Genomic DNA, 17,957 nt, shown 5'->3' with positions numbered 1-17,957 from the left:
CATAAGGAAGGTGGTGAATGAACTGGAGGAGCCAGATGTGTTACTCCTTGCATGAAAGTCTTGACATCAGGCAACAGAGCAATTCGCTTCTGAAAAAGGACGGATAGAGCAGAGACTTGAGACTTAAGAGAGCCAAGGGATAGACCCATGGAAAGGCCCTCTTGCAGGAACTCCAGAATGTTAGGAATGGAGAATCGTTTGAACTGCGTCTTTTGACGAATGCACCACTGGTGGTAGGTGGCCCAAACTCTATGATAAGTCTTTGCCGATACCGGCTTTCTGGCTGCGCACATAGTACTAGCTACTGCCTTTGAAAACCCTTTTTGGGTTAGGATCATGGTTTCAAAAGCCACGCTGTCAAATTTAGAATTGCTGGGTTTGGGTGACGGATCGATCCTTGAGTTAGAAGGTCCGGGTCTTGCGGCAGGGTCCAAGGTTCTGCTACAGACATGTTGAGAAGATCCGTGTACCAGGAACGCCGAGGCCATCTTGGTGCTATGAGGATGAGAGTGGTCTTCTCTCGCTGAAGTTTCCTGAGAGTCCTGGGTACGAGAGGCAGGGGTGGAAAGGCATAGGCCAGATGGAATTGCCACCTGGCTGTTAGAGCGTCGGCTGTTATGGCCAGTGGATCCCTGTATCGAGCTAGAAATGCTGGGACCTTTCGATTGTGCCTGGTCGCCATGAGATCCACCTCTGGAGTGCCCCACCTCTTTGTTATCTTGAGGAAGATTTCGTCCTTCAATGACCACTCTCCTGGGTCTAGGGATTGTCTGCTTAGATAGTCCACTTCCCAGTTTAGCAGTCCTGGTATGTAAATGGCCGACAGATGGGCCTGGTGAGCCTCGGCCCACTTGAAAATGAGATTGACTTCGTCTAGTGCTCCTCTGCTTCTTGTGCCCCCCTGGTGGTTGATATAAGCCACCGCTGTGGCATTGTCGGACTGTATCTTTACAGCCTGACCTTGTAGAATTTGCTGCCAATGGATCAGGGCTAGACGGATTGCACGAATCTCGAGTAGGTTGATCTGCAGTTTCACCTCCCGTGAGTTCCACTGACCTTGAGCAGAGTGGCCTTCGAAAACCGCTCCCCAGCCGAATAGACTCGCGTCTGTCGTGAGGATGCGCCAAACTGGTTCTCCCATGGGTTTTCCCAAGGACAGATGGGTGTTGTCCAACCACCAAAGGAGAGATGCTCTTGTTTTGCAGGAGAGTCGGATCTCCTGAAGGAGGGATTTCCTCTTCCACACCCTCAGAATATTCCACTGGAGCTCCCGTAGATGAAATTGGGCGAAGGGTACTGCTTCTATAGTGGACACCATGACCCCTAACACCCTCATGCAGAACTTGACTGAGTGTTGAGGTCTCTGGAGAAGCGACCTTACCAAGGCTTGAAGATGACTGACCTTCTCCTGAGGGAGGTAAATCCTCTGTGTTTGCGTATTGAATTGCATGCCGAGGAAGATCATAGATTGACTGGGCGCTAGAGAAGATTTCTCTAGGTTTAGAACCCAGCCTAGTTGCTGGAGCTTGTCCATGGATATCTGGAGAGATCTCTGGGCTTCCGAAAAGGAGGATGCCTTGATTAGCAGGTCGTCCAGGTAGGGGTGATGGAAACTCCGGCATTGCGAATCACTGCTGTTGCTGCTGCCATGATTTTGTTAAAGACCCTTGGGGCAGACATTAGACGGAAGGGAAGGCTTGTGAACTGGTAGTGGCAGTTTTGGAACGCAAATCTCAAATATCTCTGATGCGGAGGGAAAATGGGAACATGAAGGTAGGCATCCTTTATGTCTAGAGAAATCAGAAATTGTCCCGGAGACATCGCCGCAATGACTGATTTGAGAGATTCCATCTTGAATCTTCGATGACGAAGAAATTTGTTTAGTTCCTTGAGATCTAAAATGGGCCTTACCGATCCATCTTTCTTGGGTACTACAAAAAGGTTTGAATAGTAGCCCTTGAAAAGGTCTGTGACCGGTACAGGAACGATCACCTGCGCTCTTAGAAGGCTTGAGATTGCTCCTAGGAAAGCTGTCTTTTTGTTTGGGTCCTGTGGCAGTCTGGACATAAAGAAACGATGAGGGGGAGTTGAGGAAAATTCCAGGTGGTAACCTCGGGTTACTACCTCGTGAATCCAAGAGTCTTGATTGAATGTGGTCCATACTTCGGCGAAACTGCCGAGCCTGCCCCCTATCGGTCCTGTGACTGCCGTAGTGCGGACGCAGTCATGCCGAGGCAGTTTTGTCTCCAGCCTTGGGAGTGTGCTTCTTGCTCTGCCAGGGAGGTCTCTGCTTACTAACATAACGTCCTCGGTTCGTAAAGGACTGTCGAGGTGGTGATGATCTCGTGTGCTTGGTTTGGGAGCCACGAAAAAATTTTCCTTTGCGGAATGAGGGACGAGCTTTAGGCTGAGGCAGAAGGGTACTCTTGCCCCCTGTCGCTTGGCTGATAATCTTATCCAGGTCAGGTCCGAACAGAAGCTTGCCTTTAAAGGGAATGGAGGTTAAAGACTTCTTGGAGGAAACGTCTGCTGACCACAGTTTCATCCAAAGAGATCTGCGAGCTGCCACAGAAAGTGCCGACGATCTGCTGATGACCTGAAGAGCATCGAGTGAAGCCTCACACATGTAATCATTTGCTTCCTTGATCTGGGAAACACATTGAGAGAGTTCATGGCGGGGTGCCCCGGAATCAATAGCGGTGAGTAGGGCGTCTGACCAGGACTGGATCGCCCTGCTGACCCAAGCCATGGCCAGGACAGGTTGTAGAGAGGTGCCAGAGGCTGAGAACAAAGAGCGTAGAAGGCTCTCTAGCTTCTTATCCATAGAATCCCTGAAAGACGAGGCATCTGGGACGGGGAGAGCGGTATTCTTAGAGAGCCGGGAAAGCGGCGGATCCACTGAAGGTGGCATAGACCACTTTTCTGTAAGCTCCTTAGGGAATGGATAGAGCTTCTGAAATTTTCTATTTGTTTGAAAACGTCTCTCTGGAGTATCCCATTCCTGTTGTATGATCTGATCAAGTTGAGAATGAGACGGGAAAACAGGTGAAGTCTTACTATGACATTTGAACAGGCTCTTAGCCGTGTCAGATGATGCCCCTGGGTCAAGTACCGATGTAATTAAGGCATCCACCGACTCAGAAGAATGTTTGTGTGATTCGTCACCCTCCTTGTCTGAGTCAGATGAAAGCTCACCTTCAGAGCGATCAAAGTCGTCTCCGGAGTCCAGTAGGGATGGTGAAAAACATCTAGGAGGGGAGTCACTCTCTTTCTCGGATGGAGAAGGAGCCCTGCGTTTAGAAACTCTCCCTTTAGGTTTGTCAAGATGAGAAAGTAGTTTGTCTAGTGACTGGGCTAGCTTTGGTATTCCAGAAGCTAATTGTGATGCCCACTCTGGAGTGGCAGGTTGCTTGGTCGGTGGAGAATCTCTGTGCAGAGAAGATGATTCCCCCTGGCATTCTTGTGCTTCCTGGGGAGGAGCAGGTTCTGGAGGTTCAGGATCAGGCTCAGGTGGTTTGCACTTACTGCATAGGGGCTCCCTTGGAAAAAAGCCTGTCAACAGATCCCTCAGACATGATATATAGTAATGCAGATCAGCATATATATATATATATATATAGACTATGTAATATATATTAATATATATATAATTGTCTTAGCTCGACTGTGCTGTGAGGGGTCAGCAGAGGAGGGTGTCCTTAGGAAAAAAACGCTGCTGCAACTTCTCCTAACACTTGGGGAGTCCCCTGTGAGTAGGTGCCCCCTGCAGAGAGCTCTCCCCTGAACGCAGGGAACCGCAGAGGAAGCTAGCCCCGCAGTAACTCTAAATGTCCTCCAGAACGGGAGCTAGTGTCTGCGTTACTGTGCGCAGTATGGCTCCGGTGTGGAATCCAAGATGGCGGCCATGATTGAGGGAGCGCGCTACATCGCGCGAGAACTGGGGCGAAAAGGCGCCAAAGGCTGGCGCGGTCTAGTCTTAACAACAGCGCAGTTCGTTATAAGGGAATTCCCCCTGGGCCGCAGACAACCGCGTTATATGTCTCCTTCCCGTGCCCCCTACAACTGCTGCCAGGTATGAGCAGCACCTCCCCTCTGCACTCGAAACTGCTTTCCCTGTGGTAATACAGCAAGGGATTACCCCAATACTGTGAGAACACACTTGGAGGGGGAGGGAGAAAATGCAGGCAGTGTCACACACTCTGCTGCCTGGGGGCAGGGAATGGCCCCTTAGATACAGACCTCGCTCCTTAAAGGCAGGGAGAGGGGATATGAGAGGAGAGAAGGACAGCTCAATACTTACAGAGTCCTGTAACCTTCTCCTCTGTCCTCCGGCCAGTCAGTTTCCACCTAAGGGGGGAAACCAGCATTAGACTGGGTGGTCTTGAATGATTTAGGACCCCGGAGTCAGGTCCCACGTTGGGGAATGCCTATGTGTAACCTCTGCTCAGTGTAGAGGGTCTGGGCATTCCCTGGTGTCAAGCAACTGACAAAAATTAAAATAATAAAGAGAGTAAAAATTAAACGTCCTATCCTCCTGAGGACACAACAAAAAACTGTTCTAAGCTCCGCCTGCTGGGGTATAGCCAGTGGAGGAGGGGCTAGTTTTTCCTACTGTTGTGTCCTGCCCTCCTGGATGTACCAGCTATACCCCACTGTCCCTGTGTCCCCCAAGATGACTTAGAGAAAACTTATGTGAAAGAATGACAAAGTACATGTGGAAGATACAAAGTAGAAGGCAGAGTAGAGAATAGCATTAGAAGAGGAAAAAAAGCATAAGGAGGGGATGTGCAGAATACATGCAAGTATAAGGAAACTGTATATCATTCTTGACCCCCTTGAGTCCTCTTGGGTTCATGGATACTGAAGTCATATGATACTACTAGGAAGTATGAACGAAAATATAACTATAGCACATGCTAATTGCAAGATAGTCTAATAAAAAATACTAAATTAATAAACATCCCTGTGAGTTCAGACTTTGCATGCGTGAGATTGTCAGACAGTGGCGGGTATTGCATGTTACACTGTGGCACCTCCTGGTAAGTCTGGCTGGGTAGAATGATGAAAGAATATGTTTGATTTGTTACGGTTACTAAATTATGACCTTATTTTGTGCTTAATTTTTAAATATTTAGCATTTGTCATTATTCCTATATTCACTGTTAAGAAATTCCACATCTTGTCTGCCCAGGCCTATTCCTATCTCCAACAAAAAAAAAAACACAATTCCACCTGCTTGCTGCTTCTGATGGAAGGCATGCCCATTTTAATGAAGTGAACGGTGGCCTTTCAATCAATCAAATGTCACAATTTCCACAGATTTACCTGGTTATGACATTATAAAAGTTAGCCTTTCTTTCCTTTTCATTGGCAACAGCTTGCTGGAGGCTGTGAAATGATCCTGATGATTCCAACTCAGTTAACATCTCTGCAATGACATCTGCTGCAAACTGCCTATTAGAACAAAGAAAAGAGAGAAGGCACAATATAATCTATTTGCAGTAATTCTAGGTACATTACTGACATCCCACTCCCAAAAAATGGTCATGCAATTAAACAAAATTACAGCCTAATTTTGCTAATTGATAACTCAGATTATCAATTTATCATCATTCTCCTCTAATACAATGTATGGCATTCTATGGGACTTCTACTGGAGAACAGGGAGAATATTATCCCCTATATGTCCAAGCAATCACTACAAATATTCCAATGTTTTTGGCAGATAAATGTTTTTCTTGCATCTGACATGGGTACATAAATTCATGCTGCATGGACTCTGTGTTTAGTTGACTGTATATTGGCCTAGCCAAAGAAGTGCCTGAATACTGAGCAAGCAGCACATCATTATGGTAATAAAAGTGATTAGTCACTATTACAAGTATATACAAAGGGAAGCATCTACCTCACCTGTCAGCCTGGACCTTCTTCAGATTATCAGCAGTTAGAGGGCTCTGTCTCACTGCCCGAGTAAACTGCTCATTGCTTAGTTTTAGATTTATACTAGTTTCTTCCACCTGCTTTGTCAGATTCAACAATCTACTGGACAGGGGAGCAGAGGTTGATCGAACTTCTACTTGTTTTCCCATGAGGTCTTCGAATTGCCCTTCCAGTTGTCTTTGTGTTTTTAGAATCTTTCCAATTTCATTTCCAACTATCTAACATGAGATACAAGACATTATTACAGATAAACAGACTTATCTTAGAGAAAGGCAAAAATACCCAACCAACTATTTATGGTCACTAACATCACTGCGGCCATGGTAAGAGACAGGCATGATGTATCCAAGAACGGAGAGTTGATCTAGGCTGTCCTCCAGTACGGTGCACACCCGAAGCACATCCAGCATAGACAATGCCATCTTTTAAGGATTTTTCAGGACCTGCATGGTTTGGAGGTGTCAGAATTCAAAGCCTTTAGTTTGTAGCAACTACAAACAAACAATTGACAATGACTATGGGTTGCTGATTTTCATGTTCAGTTTCATGTGGAAATAAAGGTGGACTGGTAACTTTCCTCACAACTTTTCTTCCCTGCAGCATTTACGTTTGTATGTGAGTCCTGAGACACATGACGAGTATTAGATAAGCAACAAAATCAAACTGGAGCAGCACACTCGCGTGTCTCAGGTCTCACATACAGACTTATATGCTGCAGGGAAGAAAAGTTGTAAGGAAAGTTACCAGTTACCAGTCCACCTTTATTTCCACATACTTAGTGAAAGGGGAGGGGGAGCTGCAGAAGGAGAGCAGGTTACTGAGAAACACGGAGCTTTTAAACTTCTCAAACTACGGGTGCTGCTTTCAGAGGGGGGGTGCTGGCTGCAGGGGGGACTGGCTCAGGGGGGAGAGAAGGAGTTTCTTCATGAATCAATAAGGGAACGGAACGAAGGAGCCTTTGAAGCCACTGAACTACCGATGTGTCTTTACACAGCACTGACTGACTGACAGCACGAACAGCCAATGAGAGAGAGGACAGAGCAGTTATGCAGAGAAACACGACCCGACCTCAGAGCTGGCCAGAGGCAGGTAGAAGAGAAGCAGCTAGAAATAGATTCACTATAATGACTGGAATATTTTAAAAACTATACATTTTTTTTAATACATTATATTTAGACATTTTAATTACTTGATGCAACAATTCTTTTTACAAATTTTTAATTTTGCGATAGTTGCAACTGAAGATATATACATATATATAAATAATTCTCTTTATCCTACTTGTATTACTTTACAGTTGCAATACTAGCAAATCTGTATAATTCACCTCCATTTCTTGCCCTGGTTCCCGTAACAGTCCTGATATATATATATATAGTGTTATAACCAATACAGCCAAGTAAATAAACATTTACTGTAGAACAAATATTATATAGCTGTATATTTACAGTCACGTACAATGTCATATATCAAACAGCTATATATAATGACAATACATATTTTCAGAACATTGATGTGCTAGTTACCTGACTTTCGGGAACACCCAGTGTATACATACAGTTGCCATGAGGACCGTAGCCACCCCCCTCCCTCCTCTGCCTTGACTGCAGATAAGGTAACGATCTGAAAAAAACCGGCACAAGAGTAGGCAGCCTGTGCCTGGGACTGTTGCACGGAGCTTGGGGGTGGAGTCCAAGAATTGAGCAGGAGCTTTCTAAAGAAATATTAGGGCATGATGTAGCTGGGCAGGCGGCAGGAGAGGCACAAAACATAGTAAGTCCACTCCCATATAACTTATTCTCCCCATATTTTGTCTCCCAGAGCATCTGGGGAGCCAGTGTGGAGAAATCTGTACAGAGCTGTGGGCAGGCTGCTTTGCGAGATGTCTGTGTGTTTGACTAGTGCTTCCCCCAGACCCTTCCTTTATCAGCTTATCCCTTGCACAGATTTGCCAAGTAGTGTTTCTCCCAAACTGAATCCATTAACTCTTTCCTCTGAGTATCACTCATGTATTATAAGGGATAATGTACCCCCTACTGTAAATGATAAGGATATTAGAAGTCACTGAGGGGTTGTTCTGTGACCATTTAAAGGCACAAGGCTGCAGGCTGAGTTATACAGGGAACTCTGAGTATCACTCATGTATTATAAGGGATAATGTACCCCCTACTGTAAATGATAAGGATATTAGAAGTCACTGAAGGGTTTTTCTGTGATCATATAAAGTCACAAGGCTGCAGGCTGAGTTATACAGGGAACTCTGAGTATCACTCATGTATTATAAGGGATAATGTACCCCCTACTGTAAATGATAAGGATATTAGAAGTCACTGAAGGGTTTTTCTGTGATCATATAAAGTCACAAGGCTGCAGGCTGAGTTATACAGGGAACTCTGAGTATCACTCATGTATTATAAGGGATAATGTACCCCCTACTGTAAATAAGGATATTAGAAGTCACTTAGGGGTTCTGTGACCATATAAAGGCTCAAGGCTATAGAATCTTTAACATACTTTACATTAATTACACTTAATTACACTTAAGTGTGTGAGAAAGGCAGCTCTTTATGCACATCATTTTTTGCAGTTTTACCCCAATATATGAGTGGATGTTTACATGTGGGCTGCTTTGATTTTTTTGCCCGGGCTGCTTTATACTCCCAGTCCGGCCCTGATGTACCCCCCTACTGTAAATGATAAGGATATTAGAAGTCACTGAGGGGTTGTTCTGTGACCATTTAAAGGCACAAGGCTGCAGGCTGAGTTATACAGGGAACTCTGAGTATCACTCAAATGGATGAGTACAAAATCATTGTGTGTTTACATGTGGGCTGCTTTGATTTTTTTTGCCCGGGCTGCTTTTTACTCCCAGTCCGGCCCTGCATGGGCATCTCAGGTATTCTACGCTCTTAACTACCCATCATGCAAAGCGTTCTCCCTTCCTTTTCCTCCATCTTGGATACCAGTGCGGGTGAGCTTAGCGAATAGTGAAAAATTAATGCTGAAAATCTACAGTTTCACGTGTCGTATGTGGCAAATACCGACATGAACGGAAAAGTCTACCTGAGGGCTATTTGCCGTGCGGATGGTTGTGATAACGAGAGGATTGTACTTCAGTAGGATTGGAATCTTGTCTCAGCGTATTTCCCGGCTTATTTTGTAGCTGTGCAAGTAGTGCAGATACTTTATATAATTGCTGCAATGAAAGTTGTGGCAAAGTTTCCCTGACTCTTGCTGGGACCGCTTATCTTGTTTACAAGTTAATTTGGCACCTAATAGCGAATAACTCTGTCTAAATGCTACCGACTAACGTGCTGGGAAAGCGACTTGTTGTGTGCAGCTTTTCTGCAGCCACTTATTCGTACAGTTCATTTAGAGAACGTCAGTCCCATTTGAAAGTCTGTTCAGGCCGCTAAGTGCTGGCGTGTGTGACTAATTCATGTTTTCCTGACTCGGGTAAATACAGGAGGCTGGTGATGTGAACCCAGAGCCTGTTTTTTGCTGACAATTCACATGTATATGGGGAGAATGTGGTGATCATATGTCCTATACGGAAAGGGGTTGCTTTTAGACTTCATTATAGAGACAAGTCACCTAACCCCATGTCGTAAGTGTGATACTGATCTATTCGTGGATTTTATTCTTTAAACTCAAAGAACAAGCCTTATTCACTGGGCAGGCAGTGTGTTGGTGGTGTGGGGTTCAACCCCTGGGTCCATTTTATCTGTATTTCCCAGGATCCCTTGTACATGTTTAGTACAGGTCCATTTGCCTGTAGTGTGCACAGATAAGACTAACTACAAGGGGTACCTAAAAATTACAGGTAAGACTAACTACAAGGTGGCCCCTAGATTGAAATGAGTGGATCACGCTAGTGACAGGCTTAGATGAGATCAATGGTGATGTTTATGCTAAGATGCACTGTTTATGTCTAGTTTACAATATCACCAGATATAGATATACATTTTATATCCCTGAAAATACTGGCTGGTTACATTACAAATTGGTGCCTGCTAACCAGAAAACTGATTTTGGGGGGCGGGGTGTCTCTATCTTTCATTTAGTTCAGTCATATAGAAAACATCAGGTGTTGGGGTGAGTTGAACCTTATTAACTAATCCATGCAGATGTTCACGTTGTTATAAAGACTCCTTTTAAGATGGAAGCAAGCTTAATTGTTTTTTTTTTCTTTTTTAATTTGTTCTTCACCAAATTACCTTTTAAGGGCAGAGACACACGTAGGAGGTTAGTCACCCGAAGAAAAGGCGACTAATCTCCGCAAATCTCCACGTGTGTCTCTGCCCTAAAGGTGAGTGGAGCTGATGGCATCCTCTTTTCTTCCATGCTATATTAAGTATTGAAGTTGGCATATCTTTATATTGGTGTTTGTTACTGGTTATAAATGTCAGGTATGTGTCTACAACCTTTTCCATTGGGCACAAACACCATGTGGTCTCATTGCAGGCTTTCCCAGCACAAGACTTATGACTTCATATTGACCATAGTAACAGCGTAAACATTAGCAAACTGAAGCATTATTAGGCACCAGTTGCAGCATTGTACTGTATTTGTGAGGTTTCATCTATATCTCTCTCCTGTGACATTTTTTAAGGACAGTCATTGAATCAAACTCTAAATGTGATTCAAAGGGGAAGGAAACCTAGTCGGCGCAAAAACCCTCCCCCCCCGTGTGTTGCACACCCTCCCTCCTCCCCCCTGGCCTACCTGTCCCGCTGGGCAAATGCCCCTAACTTGTTACTTACCCTTCTGCGCAGGTCCAGTCCAGAGAGTTCAGATGCCATCTTCTTCCACTCGATCTTCTTCCTGCTTTGAACGGCGTTTTGGCACATGCGCAGTAGGAGCATTTCGCCGGTACGGATCTACTGCGCATGCGCCAAAAGTCACAAAGTGACTTTTGGCGCATGCGCAGTAGATCGTACCGGCGAAATGCTCCTACTGCGCATGCGCCGGTCAAAGCAGGAAGAAGATCGCGTGGAAGAAGATGTCGTCTGTGAACTCCCTGGACTGGACCTGCGCAGAAGGGTAAGTAACAAGTTAGGGGCATTTGCCCAGCGGGACGGGTAGGCCAGGGGGGAGGAGGGAGTGTGGGCAACACATGGGAGGGGGGGAGGGTTTTTGCGCCAACTAGGTTTCCTTTCCCTTTAAGCACAAGAGCTGTGCAGTCTTACACTAGAATGTCAAAACCTCAATCCCTTTGTTTTACAGTCCTGCCTGCATCTGGACATTAGGAGAACAAAATGTCTGGAAGGTATGTATAAGAATGAATTCTTTTAACACTGAATGACAAAAAAGCAATTCTTTACTTGTCACTCAAGTCTGCAGTACTCCTGACATGGAGTTTTAGTTGTTGCTGTCATGAAGAATGCAGACACAAATCCTATACCTTTTTCTTTATATTTCTTCCAGTTTCTAAGACTTGCTTAGACATAAGGTTTATTAATGTTAACCTAAATTATTTAAATCTATATGTATATATGTATATAGGTATGGGACCTGTTATACAGAATGCTCGGGACCCGGGGTTTTCCAGATAACCGATCTTTCTTTATTTTGGATCTTCGTACCTTAAATCTACTAGAAAATCATTTGATCATTAAATAAACCCAATAGGCTGGTTTTAATTCCAATATGAATTATTTATAGTTTAGTTTGGATCAAGTACAAGTATTAATATAGAGAAAAATAAAATCTAAAAAAAATTTAGATTTGGATAAAATGGAGTCTATGGGAGATGGCAATTCCAGAATTCAAAGCTTTCTGGATAATGGGGTTTCGAATAAGGATCCCATAACTGTATTTATTCTGTACTGTATTTGGAGATGTGTAAAAAAAAAATATATCTATCTATCTATCTATCTATCTATCTATCTATCTATATATATATATATATATATATATATATATATATATATCATGATGTCGGCTCTTTTGCATTCTTAGGGCATTTTGAAAATCTATGTATGCGTACATTTTATATCTGAAATGCAAAGTATCGTTTTATTGTGGAAAAAGATATTAAACTTAATTCTAAACTAAAGGTATTGGAGATTTGTGTTCCTTTGTGTTTAATAACATTTTGTAATTTTTTTTTTTTCAGATTGTGGTGCAAAGCCACTTTTGCTGGCTACAAGCGAGGCCTTCGTAACCAGAGGGAGCGCACAGCTCTTCTTAAAGTTGAAGGAGTCTATGCTCGAGATGAAACCGAATTCTATTTGGGAAAAAGATGTGCCTACGTGTACAAAGCAAAAAAGTAATTATCTTGTACTTTTGGGAGTCCATCACTTGAATTATTTGCTGTTCTTTTGTCGATGACTTGCACAGGGAATGACTGATCAGCCAATGCTTTATTTTGTTTTTATAAAAATGGAAGTATATGATCACTGATGTTTTAGCATCAGAGGCAGTTAGTGTAATGTAGATTGATTTTTTTATGGTGAGCTGACTTCAGTCTGGAGAAGAATAGAAAATCTAAAATATGAGGCTTTTTTGTTAGTACAGGTATGGGACCCGTTCTGCTCGGGACCTGGGGTTTTCCGGATAACGGTTCTTTTCGTAATTTGGGTCTTCATGCCTTAAGTCTACTAGAAATTCATTTAATTATTAAATAAACCCAATAGGCTGGTTTTGCTTCCAATAATGATTAATTATATCTTAGTTGGGATCAAGTACAAGCTACTGTTTTATTACAGAGAAAAAGGAAATCATTTTTAAAAATTTGGATTATTTGGATAAAATGGAGTCTATGGGAGACATCCATTTTGTAATGGTTTCCGGATAAGGGGTCCTATACCTGTATTTAGTCTTTATATTCGGACCCTCATCACAAATAAATTCTTGGGTTAGGGATAGAAGTTCTTTGCTTGCTGAGTAAATAGGCCACCTTTCAAAGCAACATTTGTATTTTATACAATATATTTTGACCTAAGATTTTACTTTTTTGGATGAGTTTGTTGCACAAGCAATGTATAAATTCCTCTCAGAATATTTATTGCAGATAGACATTTTGCAGGTTAACCTAAACTGATATTTTGACTGAGCATTTTTAGAAAGCATGTTCATTTTAAGATTTTTCACTATAAGAAAAATAGCTCAGCCCACAAGATGATAGCAATTTAAAACAGCAGATAAAACATCCACTGTGCTAAACTGCAAACTTGGGTGGCTGTTACCAGCTTCTCCCCCTACTGCAAGGGTTTTTAGAAATACAATGGAAGAATGCTGCTGCACTTGTTGATACAAGCAAGTGACTAATTTATTGCCTTATGATATACACCAGGGCTGTCAAACTGGAGGCCCGCAGGCTATATCTGGCCCTCTAGAAGATTATTATGGCTCCTAGTCTGCTGAAAGACTCTATCTAGACTTCACTCTATGACACGGTTTTAATTTAATCAGGCCCATCAACATTTTTTATGAGAAAAAACTGGTGCACTACATGTAATAAGTTGGACATTATCTGTTATTTATGTAACCTGTTCAAACTCATCGGCTTTTAGGGCAGGGGCACATGCAAAGATTCACAGAGATTTCATTGCACGCCGACTAATTGTCTCTTATTCCTGAAAACCCTTCCCGTCGGCTAGAATAGTGAGGCAATTTTGGAAAATTTGCGATTTAGATTCTATCCGGTGGGAAGGCTTTTCAGGGAGATCAGGCGCCTGAATCTTCTCGTGTGCCCGTGCTCTTACCACTGCATGCTAACAGTATAGTGTATGTCAATTACTTTAAAACTTTTGTGTTCATAACATAATGTATTTTCCATGTTGATTGACAGGAGTTAAGTACACAACATACAAGGTATTCATCATTGCTATGGCTCAAAAATATAAACTGCGTCCTTTGGTAAATCAAAGTTAAACTACATGTTGGAAAACCTAAAACAACTCGAACAACAACTTAAGTATTGAACTTGCATACAGCTGTACAATAGCTGCTAAATACAATCCAAAATTAACTAAAGTATTGTTCTTAGAAATGGATTTGCTTCTGCCATATTCTCCTTCAAAGAAGCTCCTAAATTGGATTTGATTATTTTCAGTGCTTGTATTTAGTCATTTAGAGTCTGTACATTTTTTAACTGTTTGCTGTCCTGCTAAGATGTTATACTGTTCAAAAGATTGTTACTGTTACCCGTAAGGCTTGAATATACTATGAGCAAATAAACCACTTTAGAGCTAGAGCCTGCATCAGCTGAGGTTCTGCACTATTCTTCATTGAATGTATGTAGGGTATGTGCAAAATCTGTATTTTAGTAATAAGGCGTATAAGTGGTCTGCTCACCTCCAAAGTAGCAGAAAAATATTTAAACTGGAAATGAGAAATGGTTTTCCTTTCAAAGATTACTTCTGCCTTGTTTCCTAAAATGAGACAAACGTGTGTGTCTAAATGTGCTCCTTGAGCTTTATGGTGTAATTAAACTTGTTTTTTATTTTCTTTTTAGTAACACAGTGACTCCTGGTGGAAAGCCCAACAGAACTCGTGTGATCTGGGGAAAGGTGACCAGAGCTCATGGAAACAGTGGAATGGTCCGTGCTAAGTTCCGCTCTAACCTCCCAGCTAAAGCCATTGGGCACAGAATCCGTGTGGTAAGCAATTGCTTTTATTGGTGAAAAGTGAAGGGAATAATTTTCTTAAACTCTGTATATGAATGTTTATGAATATGTTGCCCCTATAGTGAAAACAGTTTTTCAGTGTTTGTGGCTGCTTCCACTAAAATTATTGCCAGAGACCAACTTCCTGTTCAAAAAAGAAAATTATTTGCAAAATGTAAAGAGACGGTGCCAATGCGGCCATGGCCCATGGTGCAAATGTGACTCTTTCTGTTGGCCTTTTACTTCCAAACACCCATAAGCCAAGTTTTGAGTTCTGTCATAACACCACCACTTTACAATTGAGGATAACTTTCCCAACACCCCTCCAAGGCCGGTCCTTCAGGACTTTACTTTGGCCTGGGCACCTGAGAGCACTGTGTGCAAAAGAAAATATCTCTAATTGTATGCATGTTGAAGCTAGATGGCTTGTCATCTTACAAGCAAGGCTAGTTGTCTTAATAAGCAATTGTATAACTGCTGAATTTCTACTTTTACTATATGTCTGCTGCCTTTGCTTCGCTTTGCCACTTTAAGTTATTATTAAATGAAAACTAAGAAATTCATATTATCCAATTATGACGTCATGGCAGTTTTGTGCATGCACTGTAGATCTTTGCTGGCTTATAAAAGGTTAAATCATACTGAAAGTCTTGCGTTTTTTACCATGCATTTTTGATTTAAATTTCTGACCAGTCTATTTTTTTGTTTTCAGATGCTTTACCCATCAAGGATCTAAATGTTAAGAAAAAATAAAAAGAAACACTCTAGATCTTTTCTATTTTTTGTGTTGTTTTTGAGGCTTCTCTGTCACACATTTCTTAAGCACTAACATGCTGTACAATTAATGGGACTATACACCGAACATACAGATTTACATAAAAACATCAATCAAGGAAGGATACAAGCGTTAAATCATAAAGGAAATCTGCCAGGGCAAGCTTAAAGGATAAGTAAACCTTTAAAACAAGTGAATGTAAAACTGATGAGGGGGCTATTTTAAGCACTTTTATAATTTACATCCATTATTTATTTTGTTTTATACCAAGATATTAAGGGATACATGTACTGTTAATATGAATGAATTTTGTTACAAAAGCGCCACATGCTGGTCAGTTTCCCACCAGTCTGACCACCAAGTAGTCAAGGAAGTTGTCGGGAGAAAGAAAGAGGCTGCTCTGATGTTCTTCTGCTTAGGAATAAAATTATAAACCTTTCTCAGATCTTTCCTAAGCAGAAGAACATCAGCCTCTTTCTTTCTCCTGACAACTTCCTTGACTACTTGCTGGTCAGACTGGTGGGAAACTGACCAGCAGGTGGCGCTGTTGTAACAAAATTCATTCATATTAACAGTACATGTATCCCTTAATATCTTGGAATGTAAACAAAATAAATAATGAATATAAATGACAAAAGTTCTTAGAATAGCCCCCTCATCAGTTTTACATTCACTTATTTTAAAGGTTTACTTATCCTTTAAGCATTCTGAAATAATTTGCTGACCAATCCGTATTTACTATCTCGGTTATGTTATTTCTCAGGCATATGTGCAGTACTCATTTTGGGTTATTGTGGAATTCTTCCATTGTTATTGCTGGAAATACAAACTTTGACTTGGTTTTTTGTGGTAGTACCACCTTTCCTTATTAGTAAAGATAGTATAAACAATTCCAAAGAAGCGCTGCTTCAATTTTTTTTCTCCCTAAAAGGAGCCCAGTCAAGGAAAATTGCTGGGAAGGGCAAATACATTGGAAATCCATCCATGTAAATATCCTTGTCCTTTTAGCCTAGTAACCAAAGCTGATTTTATATGAATGGAAATGTAACCTTAAGCTGTTTTCAAACAACTATAAAATCAGGGAAATGCTACCATTGAAATGCATTATAAATTGGTGGAACCACAAAAAAAAATTGTAAAATGCGAGAACTTAAAATCAGGGTATTTAAAGTCGAGGTTTCACTGTATTGGAATTCTATTTTTGATTAGTGGAGTCCAAAATATAGCACTCAAAAACTGAAGGTATTGTCTAGACCTGAAAAAAGTTGAATTACATTAACTGATGTGTGCTACAGCATTTTTGGATTCTCTTATGGGTTTTTTTTGTGGACTATTTGCTGTTTTGCACCTGACACTGTACTGTAGCAACAGGTAGAGCACACAACATTGTATGGAAACGCCTGGATATCTGACATAGATGGGGAAAACTCAGGGAGTAATTACGACTGTAGAACTGCACCTCCCCAAGGGTATAAGACCCCTAAAATATAACTTTAATAAGCCCCTCTAAAGTACTGAGAATTATATTGTATAGCGTGTAATTTAGGACAAAAACCTAACACTTCGGGCAAGATATAAACAGACCAATTCAAGTGGGAAGACCCACTGAGCAAGGCCAATTTCCTTGACCATAGAATACACCTGTATACCACACTGTTACCTCAGAGTGCCTCAAATGAGGCTGTACATTACCACTATGAATTTTAAATTAAATGAAACAACTCAGAGCAGTAGAACTGCAGACTTTCAGCTTTAATTCAGTGGTTTGAACAAAAAGATTGCATAAAAATGTGAGGAAGTAAAGCCTTTTAACACAAGCACTTGTAATTGGACAAATGAAAAAAAACTGGAAAAAAAATGTTAATTTCTAATACTTGGTTGAAAACCCTTTGCTGGCAATGACAGCCTGAAGTCTCTAACTCATGGACATCAGCAGATTCTGGGTTCCCTACTTTTTAATGCTCTGCCAGGCCTTTACAGCATTGGCTTTCAGTTGCTGTTTGGTTGTGGGCCTTTCTGTCCGAAGTTTATTTTTCAACAAGTGAAATACATGCTCAATTGGGTTTAGGTGACTGACTTGGTCATTCAAGAATATTCCACTTCTTTGCTTTAATAAACTCCTGGGTTGCTTTGGCTGTATGTTTCGGGTCATTATGAATAGCCTCCCAATCAATATGACTGCATTTAGCTGGATTTGAGCAGACTGTATGTCTCTGAACACCTCCATTCATTCGGCTGCTTCTGTCCTGTGTCACATCATGGATAAACACTAGTGTCCCAGTGCCACTGGCAGCCATGCATGCCCAAACCATCACACTGCCTCCGCTGTTTTACAGATGATGTGGTATGCTTTGGATCATGAGCTGTTTCACTCCTTCTCCATACTTTTTTCTTGCCATCATTCTAGTAGTGGTTGATCTTGGTTTCATTTGTCCAAAAAATGCTAAAAAAATAAAATCTAAAAAAGACAGCACAGTTCTGGAAAAACAAAGCCCAATCTAGCCTTTCTATTCTTGAGGCTTATGAGCTTGCTTACAAGCTTGCATGTTGCAGTGCACCCTCTGTATTTACTTTCATGCAGTCTTCTCTTTATGGTAGACTTGGATAGCGATACGCCTAACTCCTGGGGA

At 41.8% G+C, this 17,957-nt stretch overlaps 2 protein-coding genes across 5 annotated transcripts in view; one reads left to right on the top strand and one right to left on the bottom strand.

Moving 5' to 3' along the window:
• The window catches only part of LOC121393772 (dynein regulatory complex protein 9-like), a 29,113-nt gene that overhangs the window by 9,940 nt on the left and 1,216 nt on the right, over positions 1–17,957 (bottom strand). Inside the window, exons 1-4 of one of the 3 annotated variants that reach the window (XM_041563215.1) lie at positions 7,467–7,552; positions 6,249–6,383; positions 5,911–6,158; positions 5,326–5,454 (exon numbers count right to left, since the gene is read on the bottom strand). In XM_041563215.1, coding sequence (XP_041419149.1) covers positions 5,326–5,454; positions 5,911–6,158; positions 6,249–6,362 — 491 coding nt within the window. In that variant the 5' untranslated portion in view covers positions 6,363–6,383; positions 7,467–7,552. Of the gene's footprint in view, positions 1–5,325; positions 5,455–5,910; positions 6,159–6,248; positions 6,384–7,466; positions 7,553–17,957 lie in introns of those variants that run through there. The other 2 variants (XM_041563216.1, XM_041563217.1) reach the window with 2 other exon arrangements.
• LOC121393773 (60S ribosomal protein L35a-like) lies at positions 7,557–15,295 on the top strand. Of its 2 annotated transcripts, none has more exons than XM_041563218.1 (5): positions 7,557–7,713; positions 11,167–11,209; positions 12,059–12,211; positions 14,402–14,546; positions 15,265–15,295. In XM_041563218.1, the coding sequence occupies exons 2-5, from the start codon at positions 11,199–11,201 to the stop codon at positions 15,286–15,288; spliced, it is 333 nt and encodes a 110-aa protein (XP_041419152.1). In that variant the 5' UTR covers positions 7,557–7,713; positions 11,167–11,198; the 3' UTR covers positions 15,289–15,295. The 2 variants fall into 2 exon arrangements, with proteins under 2 accessions (XP_041419152.1, XP_041419153.1); XM_041563219.1 differs by lacking the exon at positions 7,557–7,713 and adding an exon at positions 8,887–8,911.

The sequence above is a fragment of the Xenopus laevis genome, chromosome 5L, assembly GCF_017654675.1.
Source record: "Xenopus laevis strain J_2021 chromosome 5L, Xenopus_laevis_v10.1, whole genome shotgun sequence".
Classification (NCBI taxonomy): Eukaryota; Metazoa; Chordata; class Amphibia; order Anura; family Pipidae; genus Xenopus; species Xenopus laevis.
The sequence above is the reverse complement of the archived record's forward strand: the minus strand, read 5'-3'. Positions and strand labels throughout refer to the sequence as shown.

Excerpts from the sequence above, each read along its gene's own strand:
- LOC121393773 (XM_041563218.1), top strand. Across the intron at positions 12,212-14,401 it reads TACGTGTACAAAGCAAAAAA|TAACACAGTGACTCCTGGTG; the intron begins GTAATTATCTTG and ends TTTTCTTTTTAG. Across the intron at positions 14,547-15,264 it reads TTGGGCACAGAATCCGTGTG|ATGCTTTACCCATCAAGGAT; the intron begins GTAAGCAATTGC and ends TTTTGTTTTCAG.